General features: G+C 37.3%; 1 protein-coding gene across 1 annotated transcript in view; it reads left to right on the top strand.

Moving 5' to 3' along the window:
* APPBP2 (amyloid beta precursor protein binding protein 2) overlaps window positions 1-21,435 on the top strand; it is a 60,802-nt gene that overhangs the window by 18,142 nt on the left and 21,225 nt on the right. Inside the window, exons 2-5 of the mRNA XM_069602725.1 lie at window positions 1,220-1,308; window positions 3,506-3,657; window positions 7,643-7,766; window positions 20,971-21,139. Coding sequence (XP_069458826.1) covers window positions 1,220-1,308; window positions 3,506-3,657; window positions 7,643-7,766; window positions 20,971-21,139 — 534 coding nt within the window. The remainder of the gene's footprint in view (window positions 1-1,219; window positions 1,309-3,505; window positions 3,658-7,642; window positions 7,767-20,970; window positions 21,140-21,435) is intronic.

The following is a 21,435-nucleotide window of genomic DNA, read 5'->3' on the forward strand; positions in this document are numbered from 1 at the left end:
TTGCCTTCTCCGTGGTAGTCCTATATCTACCTAATATGACCTGGCAGCCTTCCCTAGTGGCTCAGACAGTAAAGAGTCTGCCTGCAAGGCAGGAGACCAGGGCTTGATCCCTGGGTTGGAAAGATCCCCTGAAGAGGGAATGGCAACCCACTCCAGTATTCTTGCCTGGAAATTCCCATGGATGGGGGAGCCTGGTGGGCCCCAGTCTGTGGAGTTGCAAAGAGTCAGACACGTCTGAGGGACTAACACATACACACCCCATACATCCCCACACCAACACACACACACTCTCCACCTCCATCATGACTAGTGATTTATCCCTGAGTTTGTAGTATGTTTTCCCTGTGCAAAGTTAACTAGCCTATTTGGCAAATGAATTCAGGAGTATGTCCTCTTTCTGAAACCCATGTTTTTGTCAAATGAGCTAAGTGTTAAGTGCTCATAATGTAAAAAGTGAGTTGATGGAGCAAAATCTCTGCCTTCCATAAGGCGCTGTATAGCAAATAAAAATTGAGTAACATATGGTGAAGTTGAGGCACGGGAAAGAGGGGCAGTAGTATTTTTTTAACTGTGTGTATGTATGATTTGGGATAAACATTTAAGACATTTATTTAAACACTGTTTTAAATGGAAGTTTTAGAAAGTCAGGCAAAAGGAATGAATGAATGACATGATTAGAAGTTGTGCCTTACTAGATTGCTTTAGGCGTGATGTACTGTGAGTCTGCTTGTGAAGTTTCGTGCCCAGTACTGATCTGAGAGTCTTGTGTTCTGAAGAGCCTTTAATGGGGCACAGTGCCTAGTTCTGGCTTCAGAACATTATCTTTGCTATTATTTTGATAATTTTACTTTATCCAGTTTTAAAGAAAAAAGTTAAGTTTCTTGACTATAACTGTTTTAATGTTTAATAGATAATTACAGTATATAGCACTTATTGTTACTTAGTATTTACCAGATACTCTTTTATAAATATTAATATCTAGCTATTTTATATGACTGTTAAAATGCTTTATGTGAATTACAGAGATGTGTTAATTTGGCATTACATTTCTCATAGCATAAGCATCTTTTCTGATATTACTGTGTAATTGTAACTTTGAGCAGTATTCATAATTCATGAAATATTAAGTCCATGAAATTACATTCATAAGTATCATTAAAGCAGAAATTGGCATTAAATTTTATTCAGTGATTTATTTTTTATTTGTTTTTAATTTCAGCTATACCAACAGGGACGCTTGTGTCAACTGGGCAGTGAATTTTGTGAATTGGAAGTTTTTGGTAAAGTATTGAGAGCTTTGGATAAAAGGTAAATTCATTTCATAACAATTATGGTAAACTATACATATTCTGAATTTTACCATTGTGATCATTTTTTAAGATTACAATTCAGTAGCTTTAAGTGCATTCATTTTGTTTTGAAACCATCAATATCACCCTTGCTTTCTGTGTTCAAAAAACAAAGAATGAATTCATCTTCCATGTTCTGGCTATTATGTGGTAGGAGTTAAATGTAGGTGTAGGTGACATGGCCTTTGATTGTTCTTGCTGTTATTCTTCCCTAAATTTAAGTGCCATTTCTTTTTCCTAACCTACATTTCTAGGAAGATAAGAATATAGTTTTACAAAATACTCTCTAATCTCTAGTATGAACACTGGCAAGTTGTTTCATTTGTTCAAAAAATTAAGTAAATACTTGTTAGAATCCCTGTATGTGTCAGATATTGTTTTAGATGTTGGGGTTACAGCAGGGAGTAAGTTCCTCAAGGTCTCTTCCTCATGGGGTTTGTATTTTAGAAAAGGATGATACAGTAATCAACAAGTAAATCACATGATTTCACTGTTCAGGGATGCCTTGGGAATGGGGCCTGTGTACTTAGCCTAACAGAAATTTCTTGGTTAGTTGATTAATTAAAATTAATCTGTAGAAAAATAACAGATGAGAACTTCATTTTGGGACAAGAAGGCTATAGGAAAACTTTCCTAAAAAATTCTTTAAGAAGAGGTTAGTTTTCTGGGATTTGAATTTCTATATGCAGTTCTAAAGATGGCCATTGTAAAGATTTAGTGGACTACCTCTCTTTCATCTCTCAGGTTATCTTTCACCAAGTCCAAATCCCTTGGTAAGTGTTTAATGTATTTGTGAAACTAAAAGCATGTAGTTTGACTTTTCCTCCCCTTTATCCAAAGCAGTGACTTGGTTATTTACAGTTTTGTTTAAAACAGTTTTTTTATTGAGATGATTCACATACCATAAACTCACCATTTTGAATTGTACAGTTCAGTGGTTTTTAGTATTTTCACAAGTTTTTGCAACTATCACCACTGTCTAATTCTGGAACATTTCCATCATCCCCAAAAGAAACCTGGTACCCATTAACAGTCACTCTCTGTTTCCCCTTAGCCCTAGTCCCTGGCCTACCCATAATCTACTTTCTGTCTCTGGATGTATGTATTCTAGACATGTCATTTAAATGGAATCATATAATATATGCTCTTTTGTGACTGAGTTCCACTTAAAATGTTTTCGAGATTCATTCGTGGTTGTTGTTTCAGTACTTCATTCCTTTTTATGAATAATTTTCCATCATATGGATAGACTATGTTTTGGTTATTTAGTCATCTGTTGATGAGCATTTGGGTTGTTTCTACTCTTTGGCTATTATGAATAATGCTGCTGTAAGTGCTCACGGACAAGACTTTCTGTGGACATAACGTTCTGTAGTGTGCATATGTAACTAGGTTGAGTAACCCCTGAATTGTTTTCCGTGGCAGCTGCGCCATTTTATGTCCCTGATACCATGTATGAGGGCTTCCCAGGTGGCGCTAGTGGTAAAGAACCCACCTGCCAATGCAAGAGAGCCAAGTTTGATCCCTGGGTCAGGAAGATCCCCTGGAGGAAGGCATGGCAACCCACTCCAGTATTCTTGTCTGGAGAATCCCATGGACAGAGGAGCCTGGTGGGCTACAGTCCATAGAGTCGCAAGAGTCGGACACAACTGATATGAATTAATACGCATACACGCACCCATGTATGAAGGTTCAAATTTTTCCATATCCTTGCCATCACTTTTTTTGTAAGTAGTATTATAGCCAACTTAGATGGTGTGAAGTGGTATCTCATTTGTGAGTTGATTCGCGTTTCCCTAATGACTAATGATATTGAGCATCTTTTCTTGTGGTTATTGGCCATTGGAAATCTCTATTAAAATCTAGTGCTCATTTTTAAATTGGGTCATTGTTGAGCTACAAGATAATTTGTTTTTAAATTTATATTCATTTATCCTTCATAGTCATCAGTGTACACATAGAGCATCACTGGATCCACTGAGTAAAAAATATTAGGCTAAATTATTATGGCATAACAGGCAAAAAGCTGCTTTTTATCTTATCCCATCTTTGAAAATAATGGTATTATTACTTCAAAAAGGCAAGTAAGTGTTTTCTAAAAGGACAAAATATGTTACCTTTATAATAACAATAATGACCTTTTCCTTCTCTTTCAGGCATTTGCTTCATCATTGTTTCCAGGCTTTGATGGATCATGGTGTGAAAGTTGCTTCAGTCTTAGCCTATTCATTCAGTAGACGGTGCTCTTACATAGCAGAATCAGATGCCGCAGTAAAGGAGAAAGCCATTCAGGTTGGCTTTGTCTTAGGTAGGTAATGGTAAAATAGAGGAGTGTTTTGTCCTGTGACATGACTCAGAATTAAACCTACTGGCATTAAAGGATTCTCCCAGTACATTCCCAAAGTCAACATAAGGAGGTTATGAGCAAAACATCAGAACTAGGTGTGATACACTGAACATTAACTTTGTGCTAAGGACTGTACTATGCATTTAAATACTGTCTTTCAGAAAAAATCCTCATGAAATTCCAGTGATGTGATGGTATTAATAGCATTTTACAAATGAGGAATTAGACTCAGAAAAGTTGAGTAATTTGCTCAAGTCACATAGTAATGGAGCTAAGTTTAGAACCCTGTGGGTTTGTGATTCCATACCACTTACCTTCCTACTGTGTCAAACTGCTGCCAACCTCTTCCACAGCTGTGACATGGGACAAAGTTCTTTTGGGACCTGAGTTTTCCCATCTCTAAAATGAGGGTAAATCTGCATTCCTCATGGGCATATTAAAAAATATTGAAAACATAAATGGAAAAGGATTCTAAAAAGATATTTATGCTACACGTACAGAAAAATATTGTTTAACTTTTGCATAACATTTTAATACGACTTTTATAAATTATTTACATAGGTAAATATGTTTCAGGCACTTATTATTGAAGTTATTGCTACCCTTTTGTGTCAAATATTTACTTTGAAATGATTGTGGATTCACTGACAGTATCAAAACCAGGAAATTGATACTGGTTTAATAGTTTTACCTAGACTACAAACCTATTAGGTCGACCAAAAGTTTGTTCGAGTTTTTCCGTAACATCTTACAGAAATACTCAAAGGAACTTTCTGACCAATCCAGTATTTAACATTCTTTGGTTTTTATATATACTCATTTGTGTGTGTGTGTTTAATTTAAATGTAGTTGACCTACAATATTATGTTGGTTTCAGGCATACTGCACAATGATTTGGAATTTGGTATGCATTATGAAATGATTGCATGACAAGTATAGTCCCCATACAAAGTTATTACAATAATATTGACCATGTTTCTTAGGCTGTATATTATATTCCTATGGCTTATTTATTTTCTAACTGGAGATTCATACCTCTTAATCCCCTTCACCTATTTCACCCCATCCCCACCTCCTTTCTCTGGCAACCAGCTGTTTGGTTGGTGTATTTATGACTATTTTCATTTTGTTTTGGTTTTAGATTCTACATATAAGTGAGATAATATGATATTTTTCTTTCTCTGACTTAATTCATTTAGCGTGATACCCTTTAGATTTATCTGTGTTGCAAGATTTCTCCTTTTTTAAAAAATTGTGATTGGGTAGTACTCTACTGTGTGTGTGTATAAATGTATCTCATAGTTTTTTTAATCCATTCACCTATTGATGGATATTTAGGTTGCTTCCATATCTTGGCTATTATAAATAATGCTGCAGTGAACCTTGGGGTGCATGTATCTTTTAGTGTTTTTGCCTGTTTTTGGGTAAATACTAAGAAGTGAGACTGCTGGATCATACAGCAGTTCTATTTGTTATTTTTTGAGCAACCTTCGTATTGTTTTCCATAGTAGCTGTGCCAGTTTACAATCCTACAAACAGTGCAGGAGGATCATCCTCATGAATACTTGTTGTTGTTTTGTGGTAATAGCCATCCTGACAGGTAGGAGGTGATATCTCATTGTGGTTTTGATATGGATTTCCCTGATAATTAGTGATGAGAAGCATCTTTTCATGTATCTGTTGGTCATCTGTAAGTCTTTTTTGGAAAAATGTCTGTTCAGGTCCTCTGCCCATTTTTAACTGGGGTGTTTGATTTTTGAGTTGTCGTGTATGCTTTTTCTACGCAGTTAATTCCATGTAAGTATTCATATAACCACCATTACCATCAGGATACAGGACTGTCCCATCATCACATTCTACCATTCTTTTTAAGAAAAAATATTTATTTATTTTAATTGGAGGATAATTGCTTTACAATATTGTGATGGTTTTTGCCATACATCAACATGAATCTGCCACAGGTATACATGTGTCGTCCCCCACTCCCATCCCTCTGGGTTGTCGCAGAGCACCAACTTTGGATGCTCGTACATCCAAAGTACATCCAAAGTTTGCTGCTTCATACATCAAACTTGCCCTGGTCATCTATTTTATATGTATCTACCATTCAATTTTAACTATCATTTTAATTATCACATTAATACGTATGTCTCTCTCTCTCACACGTCCACATATATTCTTCACCAAGTTTTCATGATCATTTCCTTCAATATTAGAGACAATTTTTTGTAGTGATCATAGACAGTTTGCTGGAAGAACTTGACATTCTTTTCCGAAAAGAATTTTTAGCATTTATCCTTTGATAGTTCCATGGACTATAGATTGCAACACAGAATTATGACTTAAGAATGTCTGTTAACAGTAGAGTGTTTGTGATCTTGATGAATGTTAATATTGACGTCCATTTAGTCCTAGATGGTCATGTAAAAATCTGTGTGGGAGATCAAGGAAGATGAAAGGCAGGAAGGCTAATATTGACTGAGCTCTTCTGTTGTCTCTACACTCATACCAATCTGCCCTCTGCATGGAGCCAGATTGAACAACTATATTATCAGTCTTGATCCTAAAATTACTGAAACAGTGAAAAAACTTCACACCAGAAGTCTGTGTGATGTATACTTTTTTAAAAATTGCAGCTTTATTGAGATGTACTTCACGGGCCATGCAGTTTACCCAGTCAAAGTATACAGTTCAAAGGTTTTTAAACTTAAGATCCCACAAGCCGCATGGTCATCGCAAAGCTGGGATCCTGCTTCACTGGTATGGGTGCCTCAGAGTTCTGAGAAGAGGGCCCGTGGGTCTAGAATCTTGACCTCTAGGAGGGGCACCTCAGTGACTAGTTCTTTGATGGGATCCTGTGAATCTGGGTCTGTAAGTGTTGGAAAGCTGCAACTGGAATTGATTTACAGAGGTGAATTGCACTGCCGGAGTAAAGAAGCATTGCCTTTGGGCACTGTCAGCAGAGCTCTTTCTGATAGAAACCGGAAGGCACTGGGGGTGTCTCTTACTCCTGTAGCCTTGCAGCCTTCTCTCTAAGGCCTTCTTTTTAGAGACTACCAGGGAGCCAGCTGGCAAAGGAGAAATGTGATGATAGAGTCCTAGCCCGGCATCATCAGACAGCCTAGAAGCTGAAAACCATGATAGCCTCACAACCAGCACAATGCCCAGTATGTTGAGAGGATGAGTAGGAGATTGCTTAATACGAATATTTATAATCTCATTAATCCAGTTGTTTAGTGAGCACCCTAAAATAATAATCATATTTAGGGGAAGAAGTGTTCTAAAGCACACTTCTCTCCATTTAAAATATTTGTTTCATTATACACAATTAAACATAAAACACCAGACTGAGCAAAATATTTTTTCTTCAACCCAGCTCCTATTGACACTATTAAGACTAGTTGGCACTATCAAAAAATGTATGAAACCACTAGGAGGGGTCATGAGCCTCAAAAAAGAACGACAGTATTCTAAGGAAGTGATGCCCAGATGCTCAGTGCATTAGGACTGTTGAAGGACAGCAATTTGATTTTTTGTTAAAAAAACAATTGAGATGATCTAGCACTACTGTTCCTTTTAATCTGTGTATCCTCTGAAATGTGCTTTATTGTAAGAAGATGAAATTTATTTGATTGAAAAGTTAACGTTAACCTGCATGATGAAAATGTTAGAAAAATCACTAAATATAGTGGCTAATTAACTGGAAAATGTCAGCTCTCAGTGGAATATTTTTAGAGGGTTAAAACTCTTGATTCCTAATCAGGGTGTCAACTTGGATCTAATGCCGCTAGTTTGTTTGAAAGTTTTTTTTTAATTTCATAGTCAGTGTCTTTGTTTTGGACTAGAAAACACAGAGGTTTTTTCTATTTTAGATAATGTTCATGGTAAGCATGCTTTCAGGTGATTGTTAAATTATCTGAAGATTTTGGTTTCTCTTGTCCTTCAGGTGGCTTTCTTTCAGATGCAGGCTGGTACAGTGACGCCGAGAAGGTTTTTCTGTCTTGCCTTCAGTTGTGTACTCTACATGATGAGATGCCTCATTGGTTTCGTGCAGTCGAGTGTTGCGTGAGGTAAGCTGGAGCGGTCCTGTATTACATGCTGTCATGGTGCTGGTGGCTTTTCTAGTTCCAGCTCATCTAACGAACTCCAACATTTGGTTAACCTTCTGAGATGACATTCATGTGTCAGTTTCACTGGTCTGGCCTCCTGTCTCTCATCTCCAAAATAGAGTTATCTTGCTACAGACAGCTTAGATTGAAGTATTATGAACCAGACTGTGTTTTATATATATCTTTTTTCTTTGTCATAGATCTTGTTTGTTAATTCATTCAATAAATATTTATAGAATGCTGTACTAGGCACTGGATGCTTGGAGAAGAAATATACTTTTTTCTTGGGTGTTTTTTTGTTTGCTTGTAACAAACAGAAATGTTTGTTACATTTCTGGAATCGTACATAACCCAATTAATATTTTACTTATAAATAACTTCTTGAAAATTCATTTTTTTACAGATATACTTAAAGGCAAGCAAATTCAGAAGTACTCTGTGCTTTTATGATCTTTATTTTTTTGTACATGTAGCATTTAGTTTTAGCTGTTTTCATGTAGGTTTTCTCTGTGTCCCCCACCCCCAATTTGATTTGACACTTCTTTAAAATAATTTTTTTTTATATATAAAACTGGAAAGTTGAAATAAAGTTTAAAAAAGAATGAAGAAGTTCTTTGTCATAAGTTAACCAGAGTCTGGTCAATTTACTGAATTTATTATATTTTTACTGAATAAGTGATGAAATTTCTTGTGTATCTTAGAAATGAGTTAATTAAATCTGAACCTCTTGAGAGTTAGAATATAGGTTCTTTCATGTAAAACCATTGTTGATTTATATTAACATTTACTAATGCTCTCTGCTCAGTCTTTTGAGGTTATTACACTGTTTTATACAGGGCTCACTTGTGTTAGACAAAACTTCAAATCCTGAAGTTAATTTTATAATGTGGAAACTTAGTTATAAGTAATATTTTAGAAGCTTAGGACAATTGCCCAGAGATATTTTATGATAAATTATAGTAATAATTGCAATCCCAATAATTGTAGCCCACCAAGTTCTTCTCTCCATGGAGTTCTCCAGGCAAGAATACTGGAGTGGGTAGCCATTCCCTTCTTCAGAGGAATCTTCCTGACCCAGGGATCAACCTCTAGTCTCCAGCATTGCAGGTGGATTCTTTACCACCTGAGCCACCAGGGAAGCCCCAATAATAATAATAATTGTGTGCAGAAGCTATAAAGGGATTGGTTATTGGGCCTATATTTTGTAGTACTGATAAAAAATAATCTGTGTCATCTTTCCTCTCTACTTCTGGCTGTCCTAGGAATAGGAGACTAGACTATATGGGATTTTAGGGGCTAGCTAAATGTTTCTTTGTGTATGAACTAGTTAACTTAGAATTTAAAAAATCCATTTTGTATGATGTCATTGTAGATTCCTCTTTCATAGCAGGCAGTCTTTTGACCTACAGGTATAACATTTTCTTCATATATATGCTTGCTTTTTACTCACGAAGTCAGATTTATTTCTTCTGGATATCTAACATTTCTCTTGTCTGTCTGATTTTAAGGCTCTTACATAAATTTTACATCAATATAACCAAAAGATTTTGTTTTCTCCCAGGACTAGGGCTCCTCTTCTCTTTCCTGTTTTTTATCAACTTTAGCATGTAGCTCATTATGTTTGTAAATGTTACAGGCAAGGAGAAGGGCAAAAGGCTCATGCCAGCTGAGTTCTTTTTTTCAGACAGAAAATACAGTTTTCCCAGAAGCCTAGGCCTGTCTTCTTTGCTTACCTCTCTTCGAAACTAGAAAGCTGGGACAGACTCTGCGTATCCTCCAACCAGTACAACGTGGTCTGGAGAGCAGAACGTTTTTAATTGTACATTTTACTGCTCCAAATGAACTCATGGGTCTACATTAAGGAATGGGGAGAGGGGGAAACATTGGATAGGTTTCTGTAAATTCAGTTACTGTTTTGGTTGTCTTTAGAACAAATACATATGAAGAGAAAAATACCTGTGCCAAGAAACAACTATTTATAATACTAGCTTACTGCCTGTATATCTAGACATCTTGTTCTTAAGAATTTGAAATTTCAGAAAAAAATTGGCTTCTGCACAGCTATACTTGATTAATTCTTGGTCATGATAGGCATAAGTAAAATTTTTAGTATTATAGTAGTAGTGTTTGAAAAAAAGATTAAATTATTCTTAGCTTTTGAGTTGGGAAGACTCTGTTTTGGAGAACAGATGCTAATGAAATCCTTTAGCCAGCCCAAGGAGTTTTGAGCCTAATCTAAGAGTGTGTTTTTAAATTTAATAGCACAAAATCAGTTTCTAATCAGGATGGAATAGAAGCAGTATAGAACAGATGTTGGAGAATCATCTTGTTAAACCTGGTACCATTTCTCAGTCTTTGTTTTTTTCCTTGAAGACACGACTTAGTTTCTTTTACTTTAATTTTTTCTATTTAATATCTTTGTTCTGTGTATGCATGTGTCAATTACCAAACAAAACCATTCAAAAAGCTATGAAGAAGAAAATAAATATGATCTGTAACTCTGCTGCCCAGAAATAACCACAGTTATTATTTTGGTATATTTTGGGGATTTTAAGTGAAAAATTGAACTTGCCAAACCAAGAGGAAAAGACTTGAATCTAGATTGAAGAACCCTGAGCCCTAGGAAGATGAATTTCTTAAAATCTAAGAATAAGTAGAAATTAGAAGCTGGGAGACAATAGCAGTATCTCAATTACTCTGAAAATACTATATAACATTTAGGATAAAATTAAAATTTTTCAAGTGTATAGAGACCAAGTATACCTCCATGGTTTTTTTCTAAGGAAAATAGTCAAGAAATTTCTCTAACCAGATAAAAATTCAGTAATAGCAGATCTCAAGGTAGGGGAAGATAGTGTAGAAACAGTGATAAATAGTATTGTAATATATACTAGACATAATGGAGTAGAAAGAGCATGAAGAACAAATTATAAATTTGTAATGTGTCTTATATAAGGATTTTTTTTTTCAAACTGGAAATGAAAAGGAAATTATAGAAACGAAAAACGCTAGTGGTTCAGTGGCTAATGCAGGAGGTGTGGGTTCAGTCCCTGGTTGGGAAATAGATTACACATGCTGCACCTGAAAGATCCAGCGTGCCACAAGGAAGATCAAAGATCTGAGTGCCTCAACCAAGACCTGGTATAGCCAAAGAGATAAATAGTTTTTAAAATAAGAAAATAAACTCTCAGTTACCACCTACTATTAAATGTAAGATGATTTTCTTTTTCCCCCTGAAAATTGAAAAGAGTTGCCTTACGAAGCCCCTCATATTATGTGATGTTCTTTCAAGTCTGTTGTTTTGAACAAAATACTATTTGGGAAAGAAACGTTAACCTAAAAACTTAACCTGTGCCAGCATCGGGAAACTCATAGAGGTCACCTGCCCGAATTTTCTTTTTAAGAAAGTAATGAAGAACTTCCCTGGTGGTCCGGTGGTTAAGAATCTGCCTGCCAGTGCAGGGGAAATGGGTTCGATCCCTGGTCTGGGAAGATCCCACATGCCCTGGGGCAGCTAAGCCCATGCTCCGCAACTACAGAGCCTGTGCTCTATAGTTCATGTGAGGCAGCTACTGAAGCCCGTGTGCTCTAGAGCCCGTGCTCCACAGTGAGAGAAGCCACCACAGTGAGAGAAGCCACCGCAGTGAGAGAAGCCACCGCAGTGAGAGAAGCCACCGCAGTGAGACGCCTGCGCACCACAACTAGAGAAAGCCTGCAAGCAACAAGGAAGACCCCATGCAGCCAGAAAGAAAGAAAGTATTGGAGTTTAATACATTTAAAATTACTCTGGAAGTCATAGCCTTATAGTTGTGTTAGATATCTTTATTAACTGGCTTCTTGAATATTTCTTTGAAAGGTAATGGATTAAGTGGTTTGGTTGCAGAAATTATGGATGTCCACTTGTCTTAGGCAGGATGAGAAAGCCCAGTGGTCTTAATTCTTTGCAAATGGTTGATGGTACCTTTGGATAAAATTTCTAGTAACATTATACCAGGCTCAAAAGTGCTAATTTTCAAACAAGTGAAAATGTTTTACTCTGAAAAACTGTTAGGTGATTGAAATAGTAGTTGGATGATGAAAATAAATCTTTTAAGATGCATGTGAATAGTTTGGTAACATTTCATAAATTGCAAGGAAGAGAAGTTTTAAAAATTTAATTTAGGTTTAAAATATTTATAACATAAAGATGATTTAAATATTAGAGATTTCAAAATTTTATCATATATATCCCTAAAACTTAATATGTTCAAGTTGGCAGAAAACCTTTTTGGATGGAAGGTGGAGGCTGATGTTGTTATGTTCAGGTTGCTTTATACTGGGCATATATGATAGCCTATTTTAAAAGTATGTATTTGGAAAAATGTAGTACTATAAGGAAGTATTATAAAAGTCTCATCTTGGTGAGGGGAATATGAATGGCTGTCATTATTTAATGTTCAAACATTGTCAGTGCTTAGGGAAGGGTATATAATAAATTGATTAATGGAAAAACATGATAGACATTCCAAATTAGAATACTGAGAATGGAGTGGTAAGAATGATTGAAGACTTGTCCAGGCAAGATATAAGCAAAGAGAACAGAGGACATAGCTAAGTATTGATAAATGAAAAATGGGAAAACCAAATATAAGTGTCATTACAGTACATGTTCAGTTCAGTCGCTCAGTCGTGTCCAACTGTTCGCGACCCCATGAATTGCAGCACGCCAGGTCTCCCTGTCCATCACCAACTCCCAGAGTTCCCTCAGACTCTTGTCCATCGAGTCCATGATGCTATCCAGCCATCTCATCCTCTGTCGTCCCTTCCTCCTCCTGCCCCCGATCCGTCCCAGCATCAGAGTCTTTTCCAATGAGTCAACTCTTCGCATGAGGCAGCCAAAGTACTGGAGTTTCAGCTTTAGCATCATTCCTTCCAAAGAAATCCCAGAGCTGATCTCCTTCAGAATGGACTGGTTGGATCTCCTTGCAGTCCCAGGGACTCTCAAGAGTCTTCTCCAACACCACAGTTCAAAAGCATCAATTCTTTGGCACTCCGCCTTCTTCACAGTCCAATTCTCACATCCATACATGACCACAGGAAAAAAATGGTCTCAATTCCCCTGTCTAGAGACGGTGACTGCCAAGAAGGTGAAAAAATGAAACCCGGCTATATACTGTTAAAAGAAAATAGCCTCAAACAGTAATATCAACAATAAAAGCAGAATTCTGTATAAAAAGCCCATTAGTTGATTTAAAAGGATGTTGATAATAAAACGTACAGTCCACAAACAAAAAGGTCACAAACGCAGGTATAGCAAGTTAAGATAGCAGCCCTCTATGGCTTGCACAGCGGAGCTTGACGAGCTACTGTCCATGGGGACACAGAGAGTCAGACCTGACTGAGCATGCACACACATAGGCACGTAAGCAGTACACCCTAAAAACACAATTTGATTTTAAAAATATATGTAGAAGTCGAGTATCTCCAAAGTAGGTTAATTCTGAATTCATAGAGGTTATCAGGGTACTAGGTTTTCCCCATCTTTTCACTTCTGTATCTCCAGTGGTTGTAAGAATGCTCCTGTGGTTTGAGGTATCCCATGCAGATTCCACATTGTCCAGCAGAAGAAAGACTGTATTTTATCTGTGATGACAAAAGAGCCTTTCTTGGAAACCACCGAGCTGGCCTACCCTTGTGTCTCATTAGGCAGAGCTAGATCATTTGTTTACCTCTGAATCAGTCACTGGCAATCTGAATAGGATTGCTATGTTAGAATTGGCTTAAACTAATGATTTACTCATGAGTCCTACAAGAAAGGAGTCAGTGCCTCACAAAATCAGGGTTCTACCAATAAGCATGAGATGAGGAAAATGCCTTGGTTAGGGAGCCAGCAGTATCTGCCTCCTCTCACAGGGCTTTGCTCCCCCATTTAAAATTAAAACCACACCAGATAGGTATTTCCTAGAAATACACAGTTACCTAAACTGACCCAAGAGAAAAATAGAAATTCTTAATGAAATCTGTAGCAAATTGACTGAATCAGAAATCAGAAAAGTCCGGGACCAGAAGGAAAATTTTAAAAATAATTTTTTTAAAAATGTGGCAAAACTAGAATCCTTGTTCATTGCTAATGAGAATGTAAAATGGAGCAGCTGCTGTGGAATAGTTTGGTGGTTTCTTTAAAAGATGATCACAAAAAGTACTATATAACCCAGCAGTTTCAGCCCTAGGTATATATGTCCCAAAGAATTGAAAACTGGGATGCAAACAGATACCTATATGCTAGTGATCATTGCAGAATGTTTCACACTGGTCAAAACGTAGAAATGACTCAAGTATCCGTCGACAAAAGAACCCTTGAGCAACGTGGGTTTGAACTGTTGAGTGTCCACTTAATACACAGATTTTTTTTTCAGTACATACATAATACAGACTACACGGTCTACTCTTGGTTGAATCCGTGGATACAAAGGCCTGACTGTAAACTTATATGAGGATTTTTTTTTTTACTGCCCTAAAGAGTCAGTCCCCCAACCTCCACATTGTTCAAGAGTCAGTTGTGGATATACAGCAAAATGTATTCAACCAATTTTGATATATGCTACAATATAGGTGAGTTTTGAAAGTAATATTCTAAGTGAAATATGACAGATACAAAAACACAAATATTATATGATTTCACTTAAATATCTAGAATAGATAAATTTATAGAAACAAGAAGTAGATTGAGGTTACCAGCAGCTGGGGGATGTACAGAGAGAATGGGAAGCTATTGTATATTATAGAGTGTCTGGGGTGATGAAAATGTTACAGAAATGCAAGGTGATTCATAAAAAAATATACTTGGATAAGCGGGAGAGAATTTTTTTTCCCTTCAGGTTTACTTTTAACATACTTTGGTCATGTCTGCCTAAAACTAGTTATCTTGCTCAGTCTTATAGTAAATATATTTATAAACTAGTGGCCTTTGACCAGGGGTTGTGAAGTGAAAGTCGCTCAGTCGTGTCTGACTCTTTGCGACCCTATGGACTGTCCATGGAATTCTCCAGGCTAGACTACTGGAGTGGGTAGCCTTTCCTTTCTCCAGGGATCTTCCCAGCCCAGGGATCAAATCCAGGTCTCCTGCATTGCAGGCGGATTCTTTACCAGCTGAGCCACAAGGGAACTCCAAGAATACCAGAGTGGGTAGCCTTTCCCTTCTCCAGGGGATCTTCCCGACCCAGGGATTGAACCGGGGTCTTCTGCATTGCAGGTGGATTCTTTATCAACTGAGCTATCAGGGAAGTGGTGTGGCCTTTAGATTTATATATTTTCCACTTCAAACAATGAGTAACTTAACTAACTAAATGGTTGCTTTTGATAATAGCTATTGATCAAGTAGCTATGATTTTATGTTGTCATAAAAATAAAATACTATGGGACTGTGGGTATACGAGAAGTCTGTTTATCTTCTCAGTTTTGCTGTGAACCTAAAATGGCTCTAAAAAATGAAATCTGTCTTAAAAAACTATTAAAAGACTGTGCTTAATGGTTATGCCATGTTTGGAGAACCTTGAGAGCCTGTCTTTTCCTTAGGCTGAACACTGAGGTAGAATTTGATCCTTGGTTGCACCAGAAGTTTCTTGGATCCTGCATCCTGCTTATTGTAAGCCCAGATGAACACACAGACCCTGAAGAGTCTACATATGTTGAATTTGCCCTTTTGTTTCAATAGATAATCAGCAGAGACTGGAGAAAATATCAAGCTGTGCTTTTTTTAGCATGAAATACTTAAGTTTGCTACCCCCATCATATGCCAATTACTAATTTTCAGAAACTTACTTTTAGGGAGAATACCTACAGTGAAGTTTGCTGGAAATGCAGTTACTAGTGTTGTAGAAATGATTGGTGAGCATGTTTCATTCTCTAAATTTAATTTTTTTTTTTTCTCATTCAGCCATTTGGATAACTATCAAATCTGTATTTTCTTATTCCAGTCCTTTTTTCTCAAGGATTTTTTTTTCCCCTCCTGGGCTGCTGTAATTTCTTCTGTCTGGGTTGCCTTACCTCCAGTCTTGGCTTTACTGTAATCCATTCTGCACACTATAACCACAGCTGTCTTTCTAAAATTTTACTGTTTAATATGGTAACCATTAACCACCTGTGACTATTTAACATTAAGAATTAAAAGTCAATCCTTAGTTACACTGGGCATATTTCAGATGCTTATTAGCCTCTTGTGGCTACTAAATTGAGTAGAGCAGATATGGAACATTTCAGTTGGTTTTATTAGACTGTGTTGTCCTACAGCATAAATCATCTCACTCACTTTTGCAGCCAGAATGCCTTACTGTGTCAGATTAGACCCTATGAAAATCTTTGTTTTCTCTAGTGTGGACTTCCCTGGTCGCTCAGTTGGTAAAGAATCCGCCTGCGATGCAGCAGGCCCTGGTTCGATTGCTGGATCAGGAAGGTCTGCTGGAGATGGGATAGGCTCCCTACTCCAGTGTTCTCGGGCTTCCCTTGTGGCTCAGCTGGTAGAGAATCTGCCTGCAATGCGCGAGACCTGGGCTGGGAATATCCCCTGGAGAAGGGAAAGGCTTACCCACTCCAGTATTCTGGCCTGGAGAATTCCATGGACCATATAGTCCATGGGGTCGCAAAGAATCAGACAGGACTGAGCAACTCTCACTTTCACTTTCCTCTACTTTGTCTCTTCGCATGATCCATTATTCATGATATTCCAGGCATGTTGGCTTTCTTACTATTCTTTGTTTATGACAGAATTATTTTCCCTTTCTCAGGGCCTTTGCACTTGTTTGGAACATGTTTCCCAAGATCTGCACATGATTACCTCTTACATTTAAGTGTCAGCTCAGATGTTATTTCTACAGACAGAAGAGAATTCTCTGTCTGCTCTAAGCCCCTCCTTTAAGAAGGTTTTGATCAAATAACCCTATTTTTTTTATCATCCTCATAGCATTTATCTTTAAATGTCTTACTTATTGATGTCTGTCTGCCTACCTTAATACACCATTCCCCAGTAGAATGAAGTTCTTTCCCTTCCAGTTTTCCTGAGATGTAACTGATACACAGTACTGTATACATTCAAGATGGTGTGCAACAACGTGGTTTGACTTAGATACATTGTGAAGTGATTATCACAAGTTTAAGGAGCATCTGTTACCTCATGTAGGTTCAATATTAAAGAAATACAAAAAATTTTTCCTTGTGATGAAAATTCTTGGGATTGACACTTAACAAGTTTTATATGTTTAACATACTGTAATGTTCTTTTATCATTAAATTAACAGCCCTCATACTTATCTTATGACTGGAAATGTGTAACTTTTGTCTGCCTTCGTCCACTTCCTCTCCTCCTACCTCCCACCTTTGCTAATCGCAAATCTGATATCTTTTTCCATGGGTTTGTTTTTAACGTATAATTGATCCACAGTACTCTTCTTAGTTCCTGTTACACGACATAGTGATTCAGTATTTCTGTATAACTCAAAATGATCACCAGATAAGCCTAGTTATAATGTGTCACCATACAGAGATTTTACAAACTCATTGACAGTATTCTCCATATTGTACATGACATACCTGTGACTCTTGCAGCGAGAAGTTTGTACCTCTTAACCTCCTTCCCGTGTTTCTGTCTGCACTCACTCCCCTCTGGCAGCCACCTGCTCACTCTCTGTGTCTGTAGCTCTGTTTCTGCTTGTGATGTCATTTGTTTTTTGACCACAAGTGTAAGTGAGGTCAGTCAGTGTCTGTCTCTCGCTCTGACTCATCTCACTTAACATAGTGGCCTCTGGGCCCATCCATGCTATTGTAGACGGCAAGGTTTCCTTCCTTTGTTACTGTGTACATGTGCCCCATCTTCTTTATCCAGTCGTCTATTGGTGGACACTTAGGTAGCGCCCATATTTTGGCTATTGTAAATAATGCTGCAGTGAGCATAGGGGTGCATACCTCTTTTCTGATTAATGTGTTTGTTTGGATAAATATCCAGGAACTTCTGTCCATTTTTTAGTCAGGTTCTTTGTGTTGGTGATGTGTGGATTCTTTGTATATTTTGGATATTAACCCCCTATCAGATACATTGTTTGCAAGTATCTTCTCCAATTCAGTAGGTGACCTGAATTGGTTTTTTGATAGATTTCCTTGTTGTGCAAAAGCTTTTTAGTTTGATGTGTTCCCATGTATTTACTTGTGTTCTTGTTTCCCCTGCCTGAGGAGACATATTAACAAAAAATTAGTAAGATTGATGTTAGAGAGCTTACTACCTGTGTTTTTTTCTAGAAGTTTTATGGTTTCAGGGCTTACACTCATGCCTTTCATCTGTTTTGAATTTAGTTTTGTGCATAGTGTGAGCAGGTAGTCCACTTTGATTCTTTTGTGTGTTGCTGCCCAATTTTCTCAACACCATTTATTGAAGAGGCTGTCTTCCCCATTCTGTAGTGCCTGCAGAGTTAGAATGAAGCTCCTGATGGTCATAGATTTCTTTCTCTCTTTACTAGATTTCACTTTTTTTTCATTGTGGCAGGGATCATTGCAAACTCTGGGTTATTAAATCAGCAATTTGTCAAATGACGGTGTCTCTTTATTTTGTATTACTTTAACATGAAAAGTCTGTATACCAAACATATTTTTTTTCTACTTTTATATTTCTGGTTTAAAGTATAAATCTAATCCACTCATCTGATAATTACATATATTTTTTCTTGAAGTTGAAATTTGGGGGCTTCCCTGGTGATCATTGGGTAAGACTCCATGCTCCTAGTACAGGAGGCCCAGCTTCGGTCCCTGGTCAGGGTACTGGATCCTGCACACCACAGCTAAGAAAAAAAAAAAAAATCCTGCACACCACAAGTAAACATCCCACATACTGCAACTGAGACCTGTTCCGCCAAGTAAATACTAAGATAAATAAATGGGGAAAAAAAAAGAAATTCGGTATCATGAAAGATACTTCATTCAGAATGTTTGATTAACCTTGTTGCTGTTGTTCAGTTGCTTAGTCATCACTGTCTCTTTGCGACCCCATGAACTGGAGCAGGTCAGGCCTCCCTGTCCTTCACTATCTCCCAGAGTTTGCTCAGACTCATGTCCATTGGGACATTGATGCTTTCTAACCATCTCATCCTCTGCCACCCCTTTCTCCTCTTGCTCTCAGTCTTTCCCCATAATCAGGGTCTTATTTGACTCTTGGTATCAGGTGGCCAAAGTAATGGAGCTTCAGCTTTAGCATCAGTCCTAACAATGAGTATTCAGGGTTGAGTTCCTTTAGGATTAACTCGTTTGATTTCCTTACAGTCTAAAGGACTCTCAAGAGTCTTCTCCACCATCACAGTTCAAAAGCATCAGTTCTTTGGCACTCAACTTTCTTTATGGTCCAAGTCCCACATCCATACACGACTACTGGAAAAAACCGTAGCTTTGATTGTACATACAGACCTTTGTCAGCAAAGTGATGTCTCTGCTTTTTGATACACTCTCTAGGTTTATCATAGCTTTTCTTCCAAGGAGCAAGCATCTGTTAATTTTGTGGCTATAGTCACAGTGATTTTGGAGCACAAGAAAATAAAATCTATTGCTGTTTCCACTTGTCCCCATCTATTTGCCACGAAGTGATGGGACTGAATGCCATGATTTAGTTTTTTGAATGTTGAGTTTTAAAGCCAGCTGCTTTAACCCTCATCAAGAGGCTGTTTAGTTCCTCTTTATTTTCTGCCATTAGAGTGATACACTGTGTTGTTTTATATAAGGCTTTTAGTCTTTCTAAAAGCAGTTAATTGTATGGTGAGTGTTGGAAGGATGCACATTGTGTAATGTTCCACCTTATTGAATAATCCTGATGATTTAGAATTACTCCTTTTATTTTTGGCTGCGCTGGGTCTAACCTGTGACGTGTCAGATCTTTCTTTGCAGCATACGGGATCTAGTTCCCTGACCAGGCGTCAGACCTGGGCCCCTGCATTGGGAGCACACACAGTCTTAACCACTGGACTACCAGGAAAGTCCCCCAAAGTACTCTCTTAGAATAGATTGGTGATTGCCTAGGGGGAGGGAGAGGGATGAATTGGGAGTTTGGGATTGGCAGATGCAAACTGGTATATATAGACTGGATAAACAACAGGTCTTATTGTATGGCATAGGGAATTATGTTAATACAATATAGTAAATCAACTATACTTCACTTTTTAAAAATAATAAAATTATTCTCTTTTTTCCTGACTATACAACAGAAAGCTAGAGATCAGAAGATTGTTACTGTCTTTCTTATCTTGGGTCATTGATCTGGTCGTATTTTTGGAATAGATATAAAAGTTAGAAGTATCTGGGTTTCATTTAATACTCCTGAAGAATGCTTCCTAACCTCTCCATACTTGGTTTTCTTTTCCCTTTTTTTTATACTTGGTTTTCATTCATTTATTTATTTTCCACTTGGTTTTCTTTTAAATGATGTTTATACCTTGTTCCCTCTCAGAGCTGAGCATTTTCATAAAATTATATTGGCATGATATATGGATGTAATGTTTTAGCCAATATCATAATAGATTCTTAAATATATGTCAAGTCCTCACAGTGTTCTGTCTCATATATGGTCTGTACAGATGTATAGCCTGTTGCTTTCTTGACCTCAGTCTGACCTAAAGCATTTTACTACTCTTACATATCACTAGATAACCAGCCTGGTTTTGCAGATACTTGTGTGTAAAAAATTCTCTATTTTTCCATCATAGAGGATAAAGGTTATGAAAGAAAGAACTGGCAGTATCACCTTTTTCAGTAAACTTGTCTTACTAGAAAGATAATAGAATTAAGCATTTTGTCTTCATTATTTTCCAAATCTCTTATAATAAAACTGTATTACTTTGGGATTTGGAACAAAGAGAGTTAAGTAACACATGTAGTACATGATGAGTGCACAAAGGATGCAGAATATTTAGAGAGGATACGGAATCAACGTTGGGTCAGATTAATCGTCAGTAGCTTTCTAGGGTGAACATACGCTTCTTTCTGTGTGTCAGTCAGTCCCCGCTGGAGCCGGACAGTTGTTTTCCAGTGCTGCCTCGTTCCTTCTCTCTGGTGACCTTCACTCGTTTGGGTGCTACATAGCCGTCTGTAAGAGATTCCCAAGTCTCCCGTACAGAAGGTAGCCAGCAGAAATAGGCTCATATTATTTGTGCAATTGCAGATTGCTTCATGTGCGAAATGGAAACTGCAAATACCATTTGGGTGAAGAAACGTTTAAGTTAGCTCAGACATACATGGATAAACTCTCAAAACATGGCCAGCAGGCAAACAAAGCTGCACTCTATGGAGAACTCTGTGCACTCCTATTTGCAAAAAGTCACTATGATGAGGTGAGTGTTTTGAAGTATATTTCATTATAACCAGTAAGTAACTGTTAAACTGAAAATAAGTCATATAATCTGATATTTGTCTTAATCTCATTTTTGCATACTGGGTTTACGTAAAGCAATATACATTGGTAATGGAATATTTTGAACAGGCAAAAGGAGTATTCTGAGAGATGGATTTTAAACATACACGTGTAAAATTTTACATTTGTTTTTAATTTGACTAAATGTACTTCTGCCTAAATTATTTTGACAGCATGCTCTGTTAAATGAACCTTTAGTGGGTGCTCTATTATTGG

This window comes from Ovis canadensis, chromosome 11, assembly GCF_042477335.2.
Source record: "Ovis canadensis isolate MfBH-ARS-UI-01 breed Bighorn chromosome 11, ARS-UI_OviCan_v2, whole genome shotgun sequence".
NCBI lineage: Eukaryota > Metazoa > Chordata > Mammalia > Artiodactyla > Bovidae > Ovis > Ovis canadensis.